Source organism: Rhinopithecus roxellana, chromosome 6 (genome assembly GCF_007565055.1).
Source record: "Rhinopithecus roxellana isolate Shanxi Qingling chromosome 6, ASM756505v1, whole genome shotgun sequence".
Classification (NCBI taxonomy): domain Eukaryota; kingdom Metazoa; phylum Chordata; class Mammalia; order Primates; family Cercopithecidae; genus Rhinopithecus; species Rhinopithecus roxellana.
In genome coordinates, this window is record NC_044554.1 from 72,831,098 (window position 1) to 72,852,302 (window position 21,205).

The window sequence follows — 21,205 nt, forward strand, 5'->3', positions numbered from 1 at the left end:
AAACTGCTTAGGCTAAGGGGTTGGGATCATTCCCCAGATACATCTCTAGTCAAGTACCTGGTATCACAAGGTGCTGCTCACACTATTCATAATATGAAGCATGTATATATATATATAGTAGGGCTACAAAGAATGAACACAAACTACATCAGGATTTATAACACATGCATTTTGATATATTTCAAGGTAGTTATCTTAGGAGGTTATACTTTTTTTCCCTAGGAATACTACCATTCAAAGCATCTCTTAGACTGTTTGCCAAAGCAGTTGTTGAGATGGGCAGTCAATTTATATTGTAAATTAATTAATTTGGATGTTGTAATTAATTAAAAGAATGCTGTACTACCTACACAAGTGATCCATTATATTCATGTCCTAGATATGAGTAACTCTGGGCTGTTACTCATATCTCAGGGGACAAGAATATGTCACCATTTAAGGATATCCAAAATAAAGTGCTTTGGACTCTGAAGGCATGCCCCAAAGGAGAGTGCCAAGTATTTTTTAGGAGTTTAAAAACTGTTATAATTTCCTAGAGCTGCCATAACAAAGTCCCACAAACTGAGTGGTTCCAACAACGTGAATTTATTGTCTCAGCGTTCTGGAGGCTAACTTCAAGATTAAGGTGTCAGCAGGGTTGATGCTTCTCTCCTAGCTTCTGGTGGTGTGCTGACAATTTTCCTGGTTCCTCGTCTTTTAGAAGCATCACCCTGATCTGTTTCATCTTCACATGGTGTTCTCCTTGTGTGTGTGTCTCCAAATTTTCCCTTTTTATAAGAACAACAGTCATATTGGACGAGGGGCCCACTTTCCTCCAGTCGGACCTCATCTTAGTTACATCTGCAACAATCCTACGTTCCAATAAGATCACATTCTGAGGTACTAAGCTCTTTAACATATGAATTTTGGGAGGACATAATGCAACCGATCACAAGAATTATGGAAACAATTGAATAATTCAGGCTTTTTATTTTAAAAGATGATCAGAATACTTTTGGTCACACTCACACTGCTGAGAAGCATTGTGTTTGGATGTTACTGTTTTATACATACATTGTGTAGAAACATTTGGCTTTGAATGAGAACGAACACACAAGATATAGTTTATTGAACAGAAAGTTGTTGGGTTAGTGTCTGTAGGTTCTTCAGTGATTATGGCACTGAACCTAGTTCTTTTGTTTTGTGTGAAAGCTAAATATTGGCTACTGTTTGTAGTAGCAATCATCAACTAATAAATGCAGCAAACTCCTGCTTATTCCGTAAAACAGAAAACAGTACTAATATTTCTGAGGTAGTATTATATAGAAATATATTGTGGATATTCAAATATACTATAACTCACTATTAGACATTAAAAGAACAGATGGCTACAGTACAGTTAGAAGTATAGATGTGTAATTGAAACCTACTAAATTTCCTAGTGTGAATTGTCCATCTGCTAGTTTTTACCAGTAGTAAGTCAATATGGACAATTATTGGGCCACAACATTATGATATAATTTGTATCTGCTTTAGTGATTAATACTGATGATATGATTATAACTACTATTGATCATGAGATCAACTTACCAGATCTTCCCATAAAGTCTGAATATGGACTAATTCTCTTCAGTTTTACTTTATTTAGCTGAAGACTGTCCTGCATTAAACATTTAATATAATTTTATTGTTGTAAAACTACAATTCATCTTGACTAGTTTGTCTTAGATTGTTTTTACTAATCATACTACTTTATAAAGGGATGCTTTACTTTCAGGATATCTATAATTGCTTGCTCCATGAATTTTGAAATTGAAACAAGCCATACTATTGTACATGTGCAAGTTGATAGCCCAGATTATTTTGAAAATTTCTCATATTTTTATCTAAAGAATTTTAATAGTAAGCTGGCATTGTCAGCCATAAGATGTTCTTCAGACACAGACTTCTAGCTGAGATGGGGGCTTATTATATCAGAGTAACCTGCTTTTGCATTTTACAACTAATAACATATACTGATATTGGTAGTGATATAGTATGCAATTATATGCATAGTTGACTTACAAAAGAGGATCATATAGTAGTTTTATGGCATAAGTACAATTAAATCCATAATTAAAAATAAGACATAATTCCACTTTGCCCTGGAGAACATATGTTTCCTAATTACAGTGTGTCCAGAGATCGTTCAGTAGGAAGATGAGGGTTCTAAAGGGAGAAATAAGTGAGGAACAGCTGGAGGTATTTGGGATGTTTATTCAGAAGTTAAGAGCACTGAATGGAGATAGTTGAGATGTCTTCAAATATTTCAAAGTTCATAATTCAGAACAGGAACTAGACTTACACATTGTTGCTCCAAGGGCCAGAAGTTACAGGAAGGAAATTTTGAATCAATGGAAGGAAGACCTTGCTCATCAAAATCCATCCAATTGTGAGACAGGTTATCTTGTAAAATAATGAGTGTCTCATCACTAAAAATATTGAAGTCAAGGTCAGATAACCATGTCATTGGTAGTGTAGAATGGTTTTTTAAATTAAAAATGAATCCAGACTAGATGAACCACAAGGTCTCTCTTATCTTTCATATTTTGTAAGCTCAGAGATAAAAACTGGCTTTCTTCCTGCAATCATTCTTCAGTAGTCTGAAATCAAGGAAATAAATCATTCTCAACCATCTGGTGGCCTGCATGGTCCCTGACCCAATAATATTTTATGATGCATTTGGAAACCTGTGAAAAATGACAGCAGAAATATAGCGACAATTGCACATTTAGAAACATTCAGGAGCCTTGTTAGGTTTGGCACACAGCTCTTCAAATATCCATAATAAGCTACAAACATGTATTAAAGTATACGTTTAAAAATCTGTAATGAAAATACCTCTGACCCTCAGTTTGGAACTATCACATTCACTCATTCAAAATGATGATAGGATAACCAATATTCATTCAGAATATTTTGTGATTGCCTACTGGGTTCCATTTGCTCTTCTAAATGCTAGGGATATAGTGGAGAGTGTTGCAGACAAAAATCTCTTCTCCTTTGTAACTTATATTCTGGTTATGGATACATAACGTTTAACAAGAAAAACAAACAGCAATAGAAAATAATTTCAGGTGATGGTAAGCACTTTGAAAACTGAACAGGGTAATGTGCCGAAGTTTTGTTGGTGAGGGAGTTACTTAAGATAGATTGTTAGGAATAGACCCTCTTATGTGTGGGTGATATGTGAACTGAGACCAGTTGAAGCAGCCATGCTGGGGAACAGTGTTTTTGGCTGAGGAAACTGCAAGTATAAAGGCCCACCCTTGAGTGGTCTGGGCCCGTGATTGCTGACAGCCCATTCCCATGTTCTTTGGAATCACCTGTGTAACCACACTCTAAATGCAAGGTGTAAGACTTGGCCTTGGCAAAATATCAGACTCAGATTTAAGTTGGCAAAGCACAAGCCTATGGTATCTCTTGTCTTCTCTCACATGCTGAGTTTTTCATCATATCAGTTACTGAAGTGCAGTGTCTTGACTTGATCTGGAGAAGAGAAGCATAAATCAAAGACATAAAGACAGCAGTTGGAAAATAAGTCTTTATAGAGCAGGGACTCTCAACCTCTTGCCCAGGGACCGGGGCTCTCCTTGGATGAGCTTCAAGGGAAAAGTGATACTGCAAAAATTGTTTTCAACATTTTATATCCATTTTTTTTTTCTAGGAAATAAGAGCCATAGCTTTCATCAGCTCTTCTTGGGGTTCCATATGTAAAAGAATGAAAAAACACAATTGTAAAGAATAGTTGCAGCACTTACTGTCTCAGATATGAAACTTAGCATAAATAGCTCCTCACAAAGGCTGAAATGCCATTTTCCTCTTCTCTGTGCTACCTCAAGGAAAATAAATGGAAGTAAACAGGCTCACAACAGGCTCTGCTTCAAATGGACTGACTCAAAATGTAAAACAAAGAGGGACAGAACGTCAACTAAAATATACCTCTAGAGACACATTTCTTTGTTTAGTAGTTAGAAGCTTTCTTCTGTTCAAATATAATGGATGCTTCTTCAGAAAAGTAGTATTCCCACAGATTTATCTAAGGGCTGGACACAGACATGTCCTCCACACTTGTGTGCCTTTAAATCACTTTTCCTTTAGACCCTTAGACTTTCTGTGTTCCATGTGTTGGGTTTGAGTTTTAAATAATCTTAATAATTTCTACTTTGACAAACCCATGTGTACCTCTTTATAAGTTTATTTCCCTCCCAGTGCTAGAAAACATCAATGAATAAAGGAAATTGGGAAGTACAGGGACATGGTTGTGAAGGGACGTGACCTTCTTCCCTGAGTCTTGGCTTACAGGAAAAAGAACCTCATGATGACAAGTGGGTATGGGTTACCAGTGCTCACAGAAGGTAAACAGACTTGTAGAGGTGCTACTCCAGGTTAAAAGTGAGGGTAGCTCATGTTGCTAAAGAAAAAAAAATCTTTTAATGACACTTGTTAAAGACGATAAGGAGCCGGTTACGGTGGTTCATGCCTGTATTCCCAGCACTTTGGGAGGCTGAGGCAGGTGGATCACTTGTGGTCAGGAGTTCTAGTCCAGCCCAACATGATGAAATCCTAACTCTACTAAAAATACAGAAATTAGCTGGATTCTGTGGTGCATGCCTGTAGTCCCAGCTACTTGGGAGGCTGAGGCAGGAGAATCGCTTAAACCTGGGAGGTGAAGGAGAATCTCCTTAAACGTGGGATGTGAACCTAGGTGGGGAAGCTTGCAGTGAGCCTAGATTCTGCCGCTGCACTCCAACCTGGGCGACAGAGTGAGACTTTGTCTCAAAAAAAAAAAAAAAAAAAATGATAAGGAAAACTTTATTTCAGCGGGGATTATCGGGATAGGAATAAGGCCACTGCAGTGTGGTCTTGCAGTAGGGGAGACAGATTAGGCTCAATTCAGAATACAACATGGGAAAGTGGGAATTTATAGTCAAGGAACAGGTTGGGGGTCAGAGGATGGAAAATCATTAAGAGGAAACATAGTGGTGAGGGATGGGATTCTGGCAAACCTTACCTAACAAGACTTGTACTGAAGGCAGGCCAGGGTGATCAGACATCTCTTGGACAATGGGTGGAGAAGGAAGAAGCCAGTTAGATATCAAGGATGATAAAGTATGAAGAATGGGAAATCTCAGTAAACCAACTTACCAAGATTCTTGCTAAGATTGAACAATGCAGAGACAAACACCAAAGTCCAAACGTCAAGGTTCGGTTGAAAAAGAACTCAGTGGAACCTGAATAGAGTTTGGTCATGGAGAGAAACTTTATCAGTGGTGAACCATGTGGGATGGGCTGTTTGAGGGTTTTATTCTCTCAGTTGAGTGTTGTACAATGTTTGAGTTGAAGGTCATGAATTCACACTCTGAGCCCTCATCCTGATTAGAAATACTGCCCTCACCTGTCTCCTCTATACTCTGCTGTCCTTGGCAAATGATATTTGTTCTATAACCAATCTTTTTTTCTGGGCGATGTTTTAGTTCTCAACATTTTTTGTTAACACTCCTTTCCTGCTAACATCTTTGACCAATTAGAAAGATGAGCCAATAGTGTATGTCTATTTGTTTTGACTGATAGAAATAACTTTTGCTTTATAATTTTCATATACAACATTATATTATCATAAATGTTTCCTCATCACTCCTGAACCATAAGTGGAGACCTGACAGAGTGGTGTGGGAATAAAAGGCCATGATTGGGGGTGGACTTGGCCTTCTGGCAAGCTCCACCTAGGTATAAGGTCAATTGTTTTTTCCCAGACAACCCAGCTCTCTAGTTATTAGTAGGATTCTACTTCAGACCAAGTAAATTGCCACACTTGAAACAAAAAATTAGGGGCAAGTATTAAAAGAGAAGGCCGACACAGGGAGTGAGAGGTCATAGCTTAGACCTCCAGCTAGGTACTGGCTAGTTACACCAACATGGAAGTTGGTCAAGTCTGCCTAGAACAGATTCCCCACATCAGTGACTAAAAGAAAAGGTAGGAATTAGAAAATCTTTAAGTTGGGCACAAAAAAAGGGAGCCTGACACACAGCAGGCAATCCTGAATTGCCATTGTCTTTATGATTGAGATACACAATGGGAACACATAGCAGTGGTAGTAACTCTTTGGGCTTCTAATCTTAATGAATAAGTAGCTATAAGCCACATGCAGAAAATATTAGGGTGGCACAGGGCCGAAAAGGGCATTCCCAGCCAAGAAACCATGGGGCAAAGTTAGAGCTGGAAGCAAGAGAGCATGGCTGGAGCACTGGGTGTGAGAAGGGCCACATTTACATGGATACAGAGGGCAGGGGTTGGATTCTGAAGAGTCCTGTACGTCCTGATAATACGTGGGTATTTTATACTGAAGTCTGTGAATAGTTGCCAAATAGAAAGGGAAACATATTCACAAATTTGAGGCATTACTATAAAAAGACAGTTTAGGACAATGTAGTCATAGGATTCTGATTTTTTAATAATGAAACTTTGTTCTCAGATAAACATCCGTAAAGCCTCCTGCTCAGACAGTCAACGGTAGGTAGTTTGCAGTTTGCAGGCTCAGTGATTATTTAGATGGAATACCTCAAGAATTTCCATTCTCCGGGTTCTTTTATATAAAGTCAAAGATGCTCCCTCCTGTCTCTCTACTGATTTCATTATCTCCTCTGCAAGTAGCTGCTGATGGGATCTGGTTGACTCTGACTTGCGGTGGTATTTGTTTTATCATTCAAAGCCCTGTGGGATCAGTTTGGGCTTGGTAGGGGGAAGATCCCTTTTTATCTTTGGGCTTTGCTTGATCGTATCAGGTCTTAAACCATTCTGCCAGTTTTGTTTCAGGTATACAAATGCATTCTTCTTCTCTTTCACTCTCTTTCTCGCCATCATTCAATTGTGAGTTTCCTGTTCTCTATTCTCTGTTCCATCAAATGATATTTCCTTTTGGACTCTATTAGTAGAGACTTGCAAATTTTGCCCTTAAAATTTATGGATGTGAAAGCCATGATAGTATTTTGACCTGAAAAGCTACCTTACGAAATAACAGTTTTAGATTTAAGCTTAAACATCATGCTGTTGGCATTGTAGAGAATGAGTTGAGGTGGGGAATTTAAGCTGAAGACTGGGTCTTAAGGCAGAGAAATTGAGGTAGGAAACTGTAGCAGATAACTCATGCGGTGGTAGGGGCTGGAATTCAGGTTGCGGCGTTTAGTATGGAGAGGAAGGAATGAATGTGAAAGATATGTCAGTGGTAGAATAAACAGGACAAGGTTATAAACTGGCTGTGGGGAGTGAATGACAGGGAACTTGCAAGCATTCTTGACTTTGATTTGGACTCTCACAGATGAGGAAGCCATTTACTGAAGGGAGAGGTTAGAGTTGATTAATTTCATTTTGGAAATACTGCATTTAAGGTTCTTGTCAGGTATTCCATTTGCAGAAACCCAGGAGGCAATATGGGCTTCAGAGACAGAACTTAGATAGAGATTCGGATTTTGTGTGTACTAATTAAGGAAAGTGCTAACTCAAAATACAATGGCTTGGATAAGCTGGGAGTTTATTTCTCTTTCCTAGACCAATGACCTGATTTATGCCTCCAGGCAGCTCTGCTGCACAAGTTCATCCAGGGGCCAGAATGAGGAGACAACTTTGCCTTTTAAATACCTTGTCTTCGAAAGTTGGTCTCCAGTTCTAGTCATGGAGAGAAAGAGAGTGAGAAAGAGAACTCCCAATGCATGAAGGCCTACACTCATCACCACTGTTCAGATTTTGTTGGCAGGAACTCACATGGCTTTGCTTAGCTCCAAGGGAGGCTGGAAAATGTGGTCTGGCTAGGAAGCTATGTTCCATTTTTTCTTTGTTTTTTTTTTTTTTTCTTTTTTTATTTTTAGATGGAGTCTCACTCGCTTTTTCACCCAGGCTTTAGTGCAGTGGCACGATCTCGGCTCACTGCAAGCTCCGCCTCCTGGGTTCACGCCATTCTCCTGCCTCATCCTCCTGAGTAGCTGGGACTACAGGCGCCCGTCACCACGCCGGGCTAATTTTTTTGTATTTTTAATAGAGTCAGGGTTTCACCATGTTAGCCAGGATGGTCTTGATCTCCTGACCTCATGGTCTGCCCGCCTCAGCCTCCCAAAGTGTTGGGATTACAGGCATGAGCCACTGTGCCTGGCCAGAAGCTATGTTCTTATATAAACATTAATTACTGTGGATCAAATGGAGGACAGACTGGGTGGGTAGGTAGGTGGATGGACTAAGTTTACACAGGTGTCATCAATGTACATGAGGCAATGAAGGTGTGGAGGGAAGTAAGACCACACCAGGAAATGATGCAATACATGCAGCCAAGGACAGAACTCTGTGACCTGCCAACACTTAAGGGCAGAGATACTGAAGTTTTGAGATGGTGACTACATGGTAAAGAGCAAGCTGAGTGTAGAGATTTTTTTCTTCTACATCCCAGGTCCCTTATCTCTACTAAGATGTTAATAGTACCCACATCATTGTAATATACAAAGATAAATTGAGATATGACATGAAAAACTGTTAGTATACCACTTACCACAGTGGTAGCTTATGACAATAATAACAATAATTTATTAAGGTATTTATTGAAGTAAGTAGAAAATGTATTGATCTTTGATTAGATTTTTAACTAGCTAAATTGCCCTTAGTTTTGCTTGAAATGACAGGGAAGTGTGTATTTTCTGGTTATGTGCATTTGTGCTGGCTGAAGGTAGATTTTCAGGTCAAAGTTTTTGGGACTTGGTCCAGTTTCTCACTTTGCTTGTTTTAACACCCTCCAACTTCTTATAGATGCAAATTTAAGGTACCAAAATGGGCCCCCATGAAAGAAAATGTGTGCAGGAGGGGTTTGTGAATAAACTCTGCTCCGTCAGCCTGCTGGAACTGACCTAACTAGTGAGCATGGAGCCTTCCGGGTTTTCTGACTCTAGCCTCTTTGTAACTACATTTTTTTGGTTAAAATGAAAAATGATCAGTAAATTCAGTCTTTTACATTTCTTTATTCTACCTATGTAATAGGGATATTGTGAGGGTTAAATGAGATATGAAGATCTTTCATATATTAATAAATAATAAGATGACTTTTTTCTACTGCATTTTCTATGCACAGATTTAGTTATCTTTCTGTTCTCCTAAGAGACAGCTAAAGAACAGAAAGTCTTGTAGTGAATTTTATTGCTTGCTGCTTTTTTTAAAGGAAGCATTATTTCCCTGCAGAGCTTAAGATTATCAGTGGAGAACTTTTGCTCTAACCTGTTTAAATCTTGTGAGCTCATTAACTGCTATCATTGACTTCAATTCTAGAAGAAAGAGGATTGAAGATTGTATATTTGCATCTGATAATCAATATAGTTATTTCAAACTTGAGATGATGTTTATTTACAAAAACATTAATATTGGCATGTATTGGCACCTAGATTTTATTTATACTTTATCTTGGTAAGCACATTAAAAGGCTGCCCAACTTTTTGATGTGGCCTGTGAATATTGAGTACTGAAAAGCCATGGGTGTTCTTCCAATTTTAGAAACTCATTTTGGAGATAGATCAGAGAATAATTTCAAGTGTATAATTTCCTCAAGTGAAAAGAGGCATCCTGACATGCCTTCAAATAGATTCCAGGAAATGTAGGGGATTTGTGATTTTTCTCTGATAAAGGTAGTGTTATTATTTACAGCTAACGGTTGACAAGAATTTTAATATTGTAGCAAGTAAAGTAGGTTGGCCAACGTGTCTTATTCATACCTTTGAATTATCTGAAGTTATTAACATAGGGCTAACCTAGCTTTTTTTAGGAAGAAAACATTTTCAAGTAAAATTGATTCAGAGTATTTTATTTTGAGAAAAGCAAGTAAGTAAACTTTGGTTCTTTCCTATTCTGAATAAAATACTCTTTGTGAAATGAAATGCAGTTTTGAATTTTATCATTTGTGTCCTCTTTTTACTCTACAGAAATGTTTGTTTATGCAGCTAAATATTTATAAATAGTATAATCAATATATATGAACACATCTATGTTTTTTATCTAGACTTAATGTCTTACTTTTCAAGACAAGCTCACACTGAAAAATGTAAACCTTATGCATAATTATTTGACTGGCTCAAAATATGCTCAGGGTTATTATGTTCAGGTTGAATTACTTCAATAAGAATGATTCAGAACAGAAAGAAAACCCTGGAGCTATTTCAATGAAGAATTTACAGAGTGACTGAGGAGGTCAATCATCTTATACAGACAAATCTAGAAACATACTGACTGTCCTCTCAAGAAGAGAACTATTCTTTGCAAAGTTGGTTCTTAACTTTAAGTACTTGTGAAAATGATTCACTGATATTCAGCATGACACCTGTGTTAGGCAATTCTTGCATTGCTACAAATAAATACCTGAGACTGGGTAATTTATAAGAAAAGAGGTTTAATTGGCTTATGGTTCTGCAGGCTGTACAGGAAGGGTAAATGATAATGGCTTCTGCCCCTGGGAAGGCCTCAAGGAGCTTTGAGCATGGTAGAAAGCAAAGCAGCAGCAGGCACATCACATGGCCAAAGCAGGAAAAGGAGATAGAGATGGGGGGCGGTGCTATGCATTTTTTTTTTTATACTTTATGTTCTAGGTTACATGTGCACAACGTGCAGGTTTGTTACATATGTATACATGTACCACGTTGGTGTGCTGCACCCATTAGCTCGTCATTTACATTAGGTATATCTCCTAATGCTATCCCTCCTCCCTCCCCCACCTCACAACAGGCCCCGGTGTGTGATGTTCCCCTTCCTGTGTCCAAGTGTTCTCATTGTTCAGTTCCCACCTATGAGTGAAAACATGCGGTGTTTGGTTTTCTGTTCTTGTGATAGTTTGCTGAGAATGATGGTTTCCAGCTGCATCCATGTCCCTACAAAGGACATGAACTCATCCTTTTTTATGGCTGCATAGTATTCCATGGTGTATATGTGCCATCTTTTCTTTATCCAGTCTGTCACTGATGGACATTTGGGTTGGTTCCAAGTCTTTGCTATTGTGAATAGTGCTACAATAAACACACACTTTTAAAGAAACAGATCTTGTGAGAACTCCGTTATCACCAAGAGGATGGCCATTCATGAGGGACCTACCCCCGTGATCTAAACACCTCCCACCAGGCCCTGCTTCCAACACTGTGGATTACATTTCAACATGAGATGGGTGGGGACCAATGTACTAATTTTATCAACGCCTGTCTGCTGCGAGTTTCTACATGCCTAATGAGTAAGCAAGGAAATATTTAATTGCATGACCATAGAGAAATTTGTGCTTTTACTTATATAATTATACTCTGTATCTTTTAAAATTGAATTTATTAAAGGATATAGGGCAGTATACAACAAAAATACAGTAAATTAATAATAAAATAGAAAAAGAATTGGAAAGTCAAGGTTAAAGGAAAGAGTAAGTAGATGTGCTTAACATGAAGACAGACACAGTTGCTGTGGTTGAGTGTCCTGTTTGCCTCTCAGCTTTCTGACAGCCCGGGTGAAAAGGAGATACAATCATCACCGTAATTCTAATGTTAGGAGAGCAAACATTCTAACCTCAAAGGGAGCAGAATTCTCAATATTTTATCCAGTGGGATTTTATATCTACTACTTTATCGAGAAAAAATATCTTCAATATCATTTTTCACAACTTTTATAGAGCAGTTTCTTTATTATTATTGTTGTTGTTATTATTATTATCAGTATATAGAGCAGTTTCTTATGGTGTTTTCCAATACAAAACCTTAAAATACACCTTGGTAGAAAATAATATGCAAAAGCATAAGTTAATATATTGCAAGTTGGCACATTTTGGTGACCTGGTTTGACGGACGGACATAAAGTACTATAATGTCAACTGGTTTCATTTCTTTTAGATAATCTGTAGTTGACACCTCTTTTGGAGAGACTCTTGATAGAGAAGCATAAAATATAGTTTAATGAATTCTGATGACAAGTTTAAGGACTGAAATTCTGCCTTGTTTGAGGAGTTATCTGTATGCTTTTTAAACCAAATGAGGAAATGATCACCTGATATTTTGCCATAAAAATGGAGGAGTCTAACTAGGACCTTTGCTTGGAATAAAGCATACTTGCCTACCTGAGTGTGAAGATAATCTTCAGGGACCAGTGATCTGGAAGGACACCAAGTCCCAACTATGTGACATGTCAATACAATGATGCAATTGTATAATTGTAGACTATAAATGTAGACATGCTCTACATTTCTGGGCAACCGAAAAAGCTTTTTTTGTCATTGGAATCCAAAGTCATTTTCAATAACCTTGATTGTCTTAATATTTCATTGCATTTTGTATATTTTTAAAGTTACAAATCAATGTCATTTTCAAAGAAACATGGACAGAATCAACACAGTCTAGAAAAGGATCGACAGAATGATGAAGTGTACATATTTTGGAAAACTTGAAGACTAGGACTATTTAGCCTGGAGAGGAGAATAGTTAAAGGGAAAGAGATAATTAATTCTTCAGCTGTGACTCTCTACCTTATGGAAAAGGGAAGGGTTGAGAGCAGAGTTAGAACCAGTGCATCCTTCCTTACAAAGAAGTCAGGTTCCAACAAGGGAGTGCTTGTTAAAAACTAGTGTTGTTCCAGTGTGGACAGACTGTCCAGTGAGGCGGGAAGTCCCTCTCATTAGAACTACAATTTCATTCATTTTTTTTTATTCCCCTGTGAGTCATACTTTCTTGTTTCTTTGCATGTCTTATAACTGTTTTTGTTTTCTTTCTTGTTTCTTTGCATGTCTTATAACTGTTTTTGTTTTTTTTTTAAGAGAACAGGACGTTTTAAATAATATAATGTGACAACTCGGAAAATCAGATTTTTCCACCTCTCCAACGTTTGCTGTTGTTTATTTGTTGGTTCGATAGCATTTTCTAAACTAATTCTCTAAAGGCTGTGTTCTTTGTCACATGTGCTCATTGAAGTTTCTGCTCAATTAGCTTAGTGGTCAGTTAATGAACGGAGATTTCCTTAGATGCCTTAGATGCCTAGAACCAGCGAGTCTCCTGGCCTTTACCAAGGGTGCAGAGAGCTTCAAGGTCAGCCAGAGGAGAGATCTTAGGATCTTTGCAGATCTTTCCTGGGCCTATGCAAAGCCCCTGAATCGAAGCACAGCCCTATTCATGTGTGTAATTTTCGAGATCCCCACGAATATGTCAGAGCTTTGTCAAACCCCCTTGTGCACAACTGTTACCAACTGCCTCAGGCAGCCTCAGAGATCAATAGTTACCTCTAACTGTCGTTGGAAACCTCCTGGGGGGGAGGGACCAGAGGCTTTCCCTAGTCGAGCTTCAAGTTCAGGTCAAATAAAGACATGCTTCTGAGTGGGGTCTTCCAGGGAACCGCCAGATCAGCCATACAATAACAATCCTCTGGGAATGGGGCCTTGAAGGAGCTGCAACCCCATTCTGCGCCCTCTGGTGGCGGCTAGGCTGCCAGTTCTCACCAGGATTGAAGGCTCTTGGATTTCCAGGCTACCAAGGGGGAGCAGGGATGGGAATAGGGCAAATGAAAATTGCATAGCGCTTGCTGTTCCTAATGAGATTTGGCGGCTTTTCGTGAATAAACGCTCCTCAGATTGCTGCAAAACTTTGGTTAATTTCCAGAATTCTAGAAAAACTGAGGCCAACAGTTTTTTGCCAGTGTTTTCATTGCTTACATGAGTAGAGATTCTTTGGAGGTCCTTTCCATGCCAGTTTTGCTATGTCACTCTACAAGTGCTTTTTTGCCATGTTTTTAAAAGATAAAAAGTTGAATTCATTACTTCCAAGGACCCCTCCCGTTCTAGAGTGTTCCGTATTAATAGGTCTCATTCCCCAACCATCCTAGGTGATAGAATTTACTGCACCATTTTAAAAATAAATGTGATTGTTTAAGATACACTGAAATAGACTTTAAACAGTGCCAAGATATGAAACATAATAAACTTTACTTAATTATCAATTTCTGCCTTGTTTTATTCCCAGATTTGAAAAGGAAACATTACATTTCTAGCACAGTTTCTTAGCTTAAAATGAATTAGTGTAAAGGGGTAGGAGATCTTAAGACAATAGAGATACAATTTAAGCCCCAGACACTATTAAAAGGGTAAAAATCAAGTAATTTACTGATAGCATTTCACAGAATTGAATCATCAGCATATATATTTATTGAATGGGTTACTTTTTTGAATAACTAATACATTGTTATTAATTATAGTCACCACGTTGTATTGTAGACCTCTTGAACTTATTCCTCCTAACTGGAATTTTGTATCTTTGGTTTACCTCTAATTCTTTTGTTGTTTTTTTTTTTTTTTTGAGACAGGGTCTCGCTGTGTTGCCCAGGCTGGAGTCCAGTGGGACGATCTCAGCTCACTGCAACCTCTGCCTCACGGGTTCAAGCAATTCTCATGTCTCAGCCTCCAGAGTAGCTCGGATTACAGGCATGCACCACCATGCCCAGCTAATTTTTGTATTTTTAGTAGAGACAGGGTTTCACCATGATGGCAAGACTAGTCTCAAACTCTAGACCTCAAGTGATCTGCCCGCTTTGGCCTCCCAAAGTGCTAGGATTACAGGTGTGAGCCACCATGCCCAGCCAATTTACCTCTAATTCTGAAATCTGTTATAATTATTATCACTAAAATATTAATATATTCATGCTAATTCTTTATTCACTAAAGGTCCATTTTTGTACTAAGTACTGAGAACATAGGTAAGGAATCAGCTAAACATGATCCAAGGCTGTTTTACATCAATTTCTTCAAAGATAGATGTGAGAAAGTAGTGCCACATTATTTGGTAATGATGTTAAATGAAGTTGCTATGCAAATTAATTTTCCAGATGTCTGAAGCCAAACCTTTTTAACTTAACAAATTTTGAGGTGACTCTTCCCAAACTATGTAAAACATTTCTCTGCTTCATCAGGAAGCTAATGATCTAATGTCTCAGTAGCAAGTAATCATTTTGGACAGTTATCTCATTGTCCTGTAAAACAGTGGCAGCCACCTTGCTCTTATAGGGTAGAGCTGAGCAGAAGTACTCACTGGTGACATAATGCTGTGCTTCTGGTATTTTCATACTCTTTTATGAAGTGTTGTACCTCATATTTTTCCATTAATATCTGCTAATCATAGATTTTCCATCTATTTTTAATTTGATCTTTCTACTTTATAATCTGTGAACTGACATATGAGACAAGAGATTGTACCTATTGGGTTCTTAACATTTATGAGGCACTATTCTAAGTGTTAAAATGTGTCTGTGCATTTAATCCTCCCAACATCTCAGACAGGTAAGCACTATTATCATCTATGTTTTTAGACAAGAAAACTGAAGCACAGAGAGATGAAATAACTTGCCCCAAATCACGTAGCAGTTCATGATCTTAACCATTATACTATACTGTTGAAGTGGCACTGTCCATCCTGGGTAATACCCAAGGTTAGTTGTCTCAGGCCAAGGAAATCAAGGATGTGAACATACAGGGAGTGAGGTTAAGAGTGGAGGTTTAATAGACGCAAAAAGAGAAGAGCTGTCTCCTGCAGAGAGGGTTCCTGAGTGGGTTTTCTGGTCCACAGCAAAATGCAGCAGGTTTTATAGATAATCTTGAGGAGGCAGAGTCTGATGTACCTAGGGCACGAAAGATTGGTCGGACCAGGTGTACCATTTGCATGGTGCGTGAAAATCTGGCCACCTCCACCCTAATCTTTTATTATTCTGATGGGTTCTCTACTTCGCTGGCACCATGTTACCTGTTTCTTTACTTTATACACAAAGACAGGGGAAGGTGGAGCCTCCATGTTGAACATACCTGGCCCCCAGGTAGCCCTTTTCTGTTGGCACAGCTGCTGGCATTCACCTGTGCAAGCTTCCAGCTTGCTTGTCTATGTCTACAGCTCGATTTTTCAGGCAGTTCTTTTAATGATTTTGGAGCTGCTTTTTGTTAAAAGGGAAATTCCGCCGAGGACTCTTTTACCCTCACTATCTGCCTAAATAATTTCTATCTGCTGTATCACTGTGTCATTTAAAAATGCTTATTAAAATGACACATAAACCTAAGAGTGAATGAGCTCTCATAGAATATTTGAGTGGAAGTCTTTGAAAAATACTTAAATTTTGGTGAGTTGTCTTTGTTAGTTTCCCACAGAATGTATGTGCATGTCTGTGTTTGTGCGAATTTCTTGTGTTTGTATCAAATAGGTTAAGGGGGCCAGAGAAGCAACTTTACCAAATCAGTGTTAAGTATTATTAAATCATAAACATTGTGTGCCAGATCTGGCCTAATGCCTTTTTGTGTGTTTGAAGTTTCACTGGAACCCAGCTACATTCATTCATTCACTTACCGTCTATGGCTGCTTTCTTGTGACAGTGGCAGGGATGAGTAGTTGCCATAGAAACCATATGGCCCACAAAGCCCAAAATATTTACTATCTGGCCATCTGAAAAAAGAAAACAAGTAAATCAACCCCTGCTTTAGATGTTGAGTTTTATACCAGTGGGTCTCAACTTCAGGTTTTGAGAAAGACAAAAGAAGGAGTTGGCTCATTGAAATCAGCTGGACAGGCTTTTCAAAAGCTATACACCTCCCTTTCTGAACCTCCTTCTCATCAGCTTTCCCTGTTGAGAACCACTGTCTTAAACTTTATGATCCAAATAGTCTGATTTCATTAACTGATACAGATTGTTTGCTTTCATTAACTATTCTTGGCCTTCTGTAACATATATTAAGTAATGTTGACCGTGTATTTCTTTTACAGGGTTGTGGGAAGAAAATGTATTCCTTTTTGAGAGGAACCAAACAACTGCAGGTGCTGAGATTTCTGGGAATCTCCATTGGAGTGACACAAATTCTGGCCATGATTCTCACCATTACTCTGCTCTGGGCTCTGTATTATGATAGAAGGGAGCCTGTGACAGACCAAATGATGTCCTTGAAGAATGAGAACTCTCAGCACCTGTCATGTCCCTCAGTAGAACTGTTGAAACCAAGCCTGTCAAGAATCTTTGAACACACATCCATGGCAAACAGCTTTAATACACACTTTGAGATGGAGGAGTTATAAAAAGAAATGTCACAGAAGAAAACCACAAACTTGTTTTATTGGACTTGTGAATTTTTGAGTACATACTATGTGTTTCAGAAACAAGTAGAATAAAAATGTTGTCATAAAATAACACCTAAGCATATACTATTCTATGCTTTAAAATGAGGAGGGAAAATTTTCATGTCATAAGTCACCACCTGGACAATAATTGATGCCCTTAAAATGCTGAAGACAAATGTCATACCCACTGTGTAGCCTGTGTATGACTGAACACAGTTATGTTTTGAGGCAGCATGGTTTGATTAGCATTTCTGCATCCATGCAAACGAGTCACGTATGGTGGAACTGGAGCTACAGTAAAGGTTGATTTACTTCTACCAACTAGTATAGAAAGTACTAATTAAATGCTAACATAGGAAGTTAGAAGATACTAATAACTTTTATTACTCAGCGATCTATTATTTTGATGCTAAATAAATTATATATCAGAAAACTTTCAATATTGGTGACTACCTAAATGTGTTCTTTGCTGGTTACTAAAATATTCTTACCACTTAAAAGAGCAAGCTAACACATTGTCTTAAACTGATCAGGGATCTATTTGTATATAAGTCTGTGTTAAATCTGTATAATTCAGTAGATTTCAGTTCTGATAATGTTAAGAATAACCATTATGAAAAGGAAAATTTGTCCTGTATAGCATCATTATTTTTAGCCTTTCCTGTTAATAGAGCTTTAATATTCTGTCCTGGGCTTATATTACACATATAACTGTTAATTTAAATACTTAACCACTAATTTTGAAAATTACCAGTGTGATACATAGGAATCATTATTCAGAATGTAGTCTGGTCTTTAGGAAGTATTAAAAAGAAAATTTGCACATAATTTAGTTGATTCAGAAAGGACTTGTATGCTGTTTTTCTCCCAAATGAAGACTCTTTTTGACACTAAACACTTTTTTAAAAACTTATCTTTGCCTTCTCCAAACAAGAAGCAATAGTCTCCAAGTCAATATAATTCTACAAAAGATAATGTTCTTTTTCTCCAGAAAAATGCTTGTGAGAATAATTAAAACACATGACAATTTAGAGATTCTTTGTTTTGTTTCACTGATTAATATACTGTGGCAAATTACACAGATTATTAAATTTTTTTACAAGAGTATAGTATATTTATTTGAAATGGGAAAAGTGCATTTTACTGTATTTTGTGTATTTTGTTTATTTCTCAGAATATGGAAAGAAAAATAAATGTGTCAATAAATATTTTCTAGAGAGTAATGACTTGTCTGTGCCTATTTTTTAATACATTACAAGCACTTAAGCCACTTGAGAAGATTATCAAGGGGAGAAAAACATGAGAAAGAATGATTGCATAAAGTATTAACATTGATTTCCAAACTATAGAACAGACCTATAAGAGTATGTATTTTCGTTGAGAAGAGTCAAAAAGATGCCCATTTATTTTTCATTTTTGCTTTTTAGCTAAATGTTAAATAATATACTTGTTTGAGATAATATAAAAATATGCCCATTTGTGATAATTTATCTTTTCAATGTTTGCATAATCATAGTTTTATAACTATTATTAATTTTTAAGAGAATATGAGTCTCTTAGTTAATTTCAAATTCTCTTCAAATGAGTCAAGGAATACAATACTTGAAATTGACTGCCATATTTAAAATCTTCCATAGATTTTAATGAAAACTGAGTACAGTACTTGTTCAATCAGAGCCAAAAGCATCCCTTCTAATAACTTCCTCAATGCCCCAAATCCCTGTAATTTCACCTAAAATACCCACGTACCTGAGATAGATATCTATGAGTTTTGTTTGAATTATTTGTATAATGGTCAAATTTAGCTGCTGCTTTTTTTAATATGTCTTACAGTCACAGCAAGAGCAAGCATATAATATGTAGGGCTCAGTAAAATGGAAAGTCCTCAAATTACAAAAGTTGCTTTCTACATGTTTAGACCTCGGATATTTTGATGTATTACCGGATTTACTACCCTCTAGAATGGTCAACATAAATTTAGACAATCATTTTGTATATAATACACTTGCTTAATGGGAATGAATGACATTTATAGCAATAGCCCACAAAGCCTCTTATGGTAGCAGTGCACCTGGAATAATAAAACTGCAAGGGAGTTAAAAAAGTGTATTTAATGCAGTAGAGCTGAGGGAGTTCACTGTCTGGGTACATTGCAAACAAAATTGTTAACTGTTTCTTTGGGTATTTTTAAGAGCTGGCTTTGGTTAAAAAAAATCACCATTTTTTAAAAGTAGAAATTTAAGAAGATCATTTTTAGACTGGTTAACAGTCCATTCAAAGTGCCCTGGAGACTCAGAGATGGCAACAAGAGATGATGTCTGTCCTTAAACACTGTAGAATCTGGGTTAGAGACACTCGTGCTAACCACAGGAAAAATAAATAAGGGAATATGCAGCAAGTAGGGCCCTTCTTAAGAATAAGAGATGGAGTGGAGTGGAATTAAGGCCGCTATGCCAAGGAGATGGCCTTCAAGCTGGATCAGAAGGAGCAGTGGAGTCTAGCTAGCTTGTGGAAAACGTTCCATGAGCCATGAGTTTGAGGTTAAAAAGTATACATTATTTTGGAGTTATGACTTATGGTTCAATGTGGTTAGATCATAGAATGTTTGAAGAGATGCCATGGGAGAGCAAATGAATGAAATTTGAGTTTGGGTGCTTTGTTCTGTAGGCTCAAAGTAAAGTCACCGAAGTGATTTCAGAAAGAGAAATGATGAATATTTCATTAATTTAACTGGATTAGCCAAGTAAGAAAGAGGGGACCAGGAGACAGTTATACTCATTATGCAACTCCTGAGTGGGTGGGCCACCACTGACCACAGTCTAGGTAAGCGGAGCGCTCGAGAGTTGTACACACTGCAGGTCCCGGCGGGAGACTGGATAGTTTGCTGTTACTGTGGTCCTGGAGAGGGATAAGGATCCTCACCAGGACAACGGACGTCAAAAAACAAGAGTGCATAAAACAGGTCACACCAGGATGAATCCGCAAAAATTGGCAGTAGATAGACCTCAGGGAGTATGGGACAAGAAGTAAAAGAACTGAAATTTCTGGATTTTGCGCCTGGCCAATTGGCAATGGCATTAACCTAGATGGAAGACTGGAGGGGAACGAGTATGAGAGGGTAATTAATTTGGTCTGAGACACAGAGTTAGAGATGCCTGCAGGACATGCAGATGGAGATGTCTACAGGCAGCTGTAAATTTCAGTCTGGAGCTTTGGAGAATTCACTGTCAAGCCTGAGAATTTTTATGCATTGCTTTCCCATCTCAGGAAGCCTGACAGAAAATGGGCTGGGAACCAAATCTTATATGAGGAGAATCTTAAATAGATTGCCACAGAAGCTTCCTTTTGTCTGAACTCCCACTCCTGTGGATGAGTCAAGGGAGGTAAAAACAAGAAATGATTATACTACTGAATCTTCTCTGGCAAAGGAGCTGCCCCCTTTTTAAAAACACTGCCAACTGCTATGCTGCTTCACCCAACCCTCTTCCTATTGTCATTCTGAGATTTACAAGTAGATTCGTCTCCCCTATGAACTGGGTTCTCATTTCCTCACATCCTAGAAACATATAGAATCTTTGGTATCATCTTGATCTTGAAAGCTTTTCTTTTTCTATTTTTATGTGTTAATTGCAGTAATTCTTTGTCTCATACTTTCAGGGGTGTGTACTAGGTACCAGGCACATGTAGGAGGTTCTTTACACTTATTTTCTCTGTTCTTTGCAACTCATTTGTAATTTGCAGGCACCCCACTTTATTTTACAAATGAAGAAGAGGGACTCCAAGAGACTGAATAAATTTACTTAGCTAATATGTGGCAGAGCTGTACTTCCACTCTCCCCATTTTGTGGCATGGTATCTTCACCAACCCGTGGTGAAGCTCAGATGATTCTTTACGTAGAAAAGCCAAATTCCCCTCCATGTAAATCAATATCACCAGGCCTAATTGATCTCCAGATTCTATTACTACTTCTTTCAAAATGATGCTCTTGTCTAACCTCATTCCTACTATTATTTCCCAAGAACAAGTGTTAATTATCTAAAGTATCTTGTACACACACATACACAC

General features: G+C 37.8%; 1 protein-coding gene across 2 annotated transcripts in view; it reads left to right on the top strand.

The window, feature by feature from the left end:
• TSPAN12 (tetraspanin 12) overlaps window positions 1-18,362 on the top strand; it is a 70,699-nt gene extending 52,337 nt beyond the window's left edge. For both annotated transcript variants that reach the window (XM_010382295.2, XM_010382296.1), the window contains exon 8: window positions 16,792-18,362. In XM_010382295.2, coding sequence (XP_010380597.1) covers window positions 16,792-17,097 — 306 coding nt within the window. In that variant the 3' untranslated portion in view covers window positions 17,098-18,362. The remainder of the gene's footprint in view (window positions 1-16,791) is intronic.
• Window positions 18,363-21,205: the final 2,843 nt, after the last annotated feature.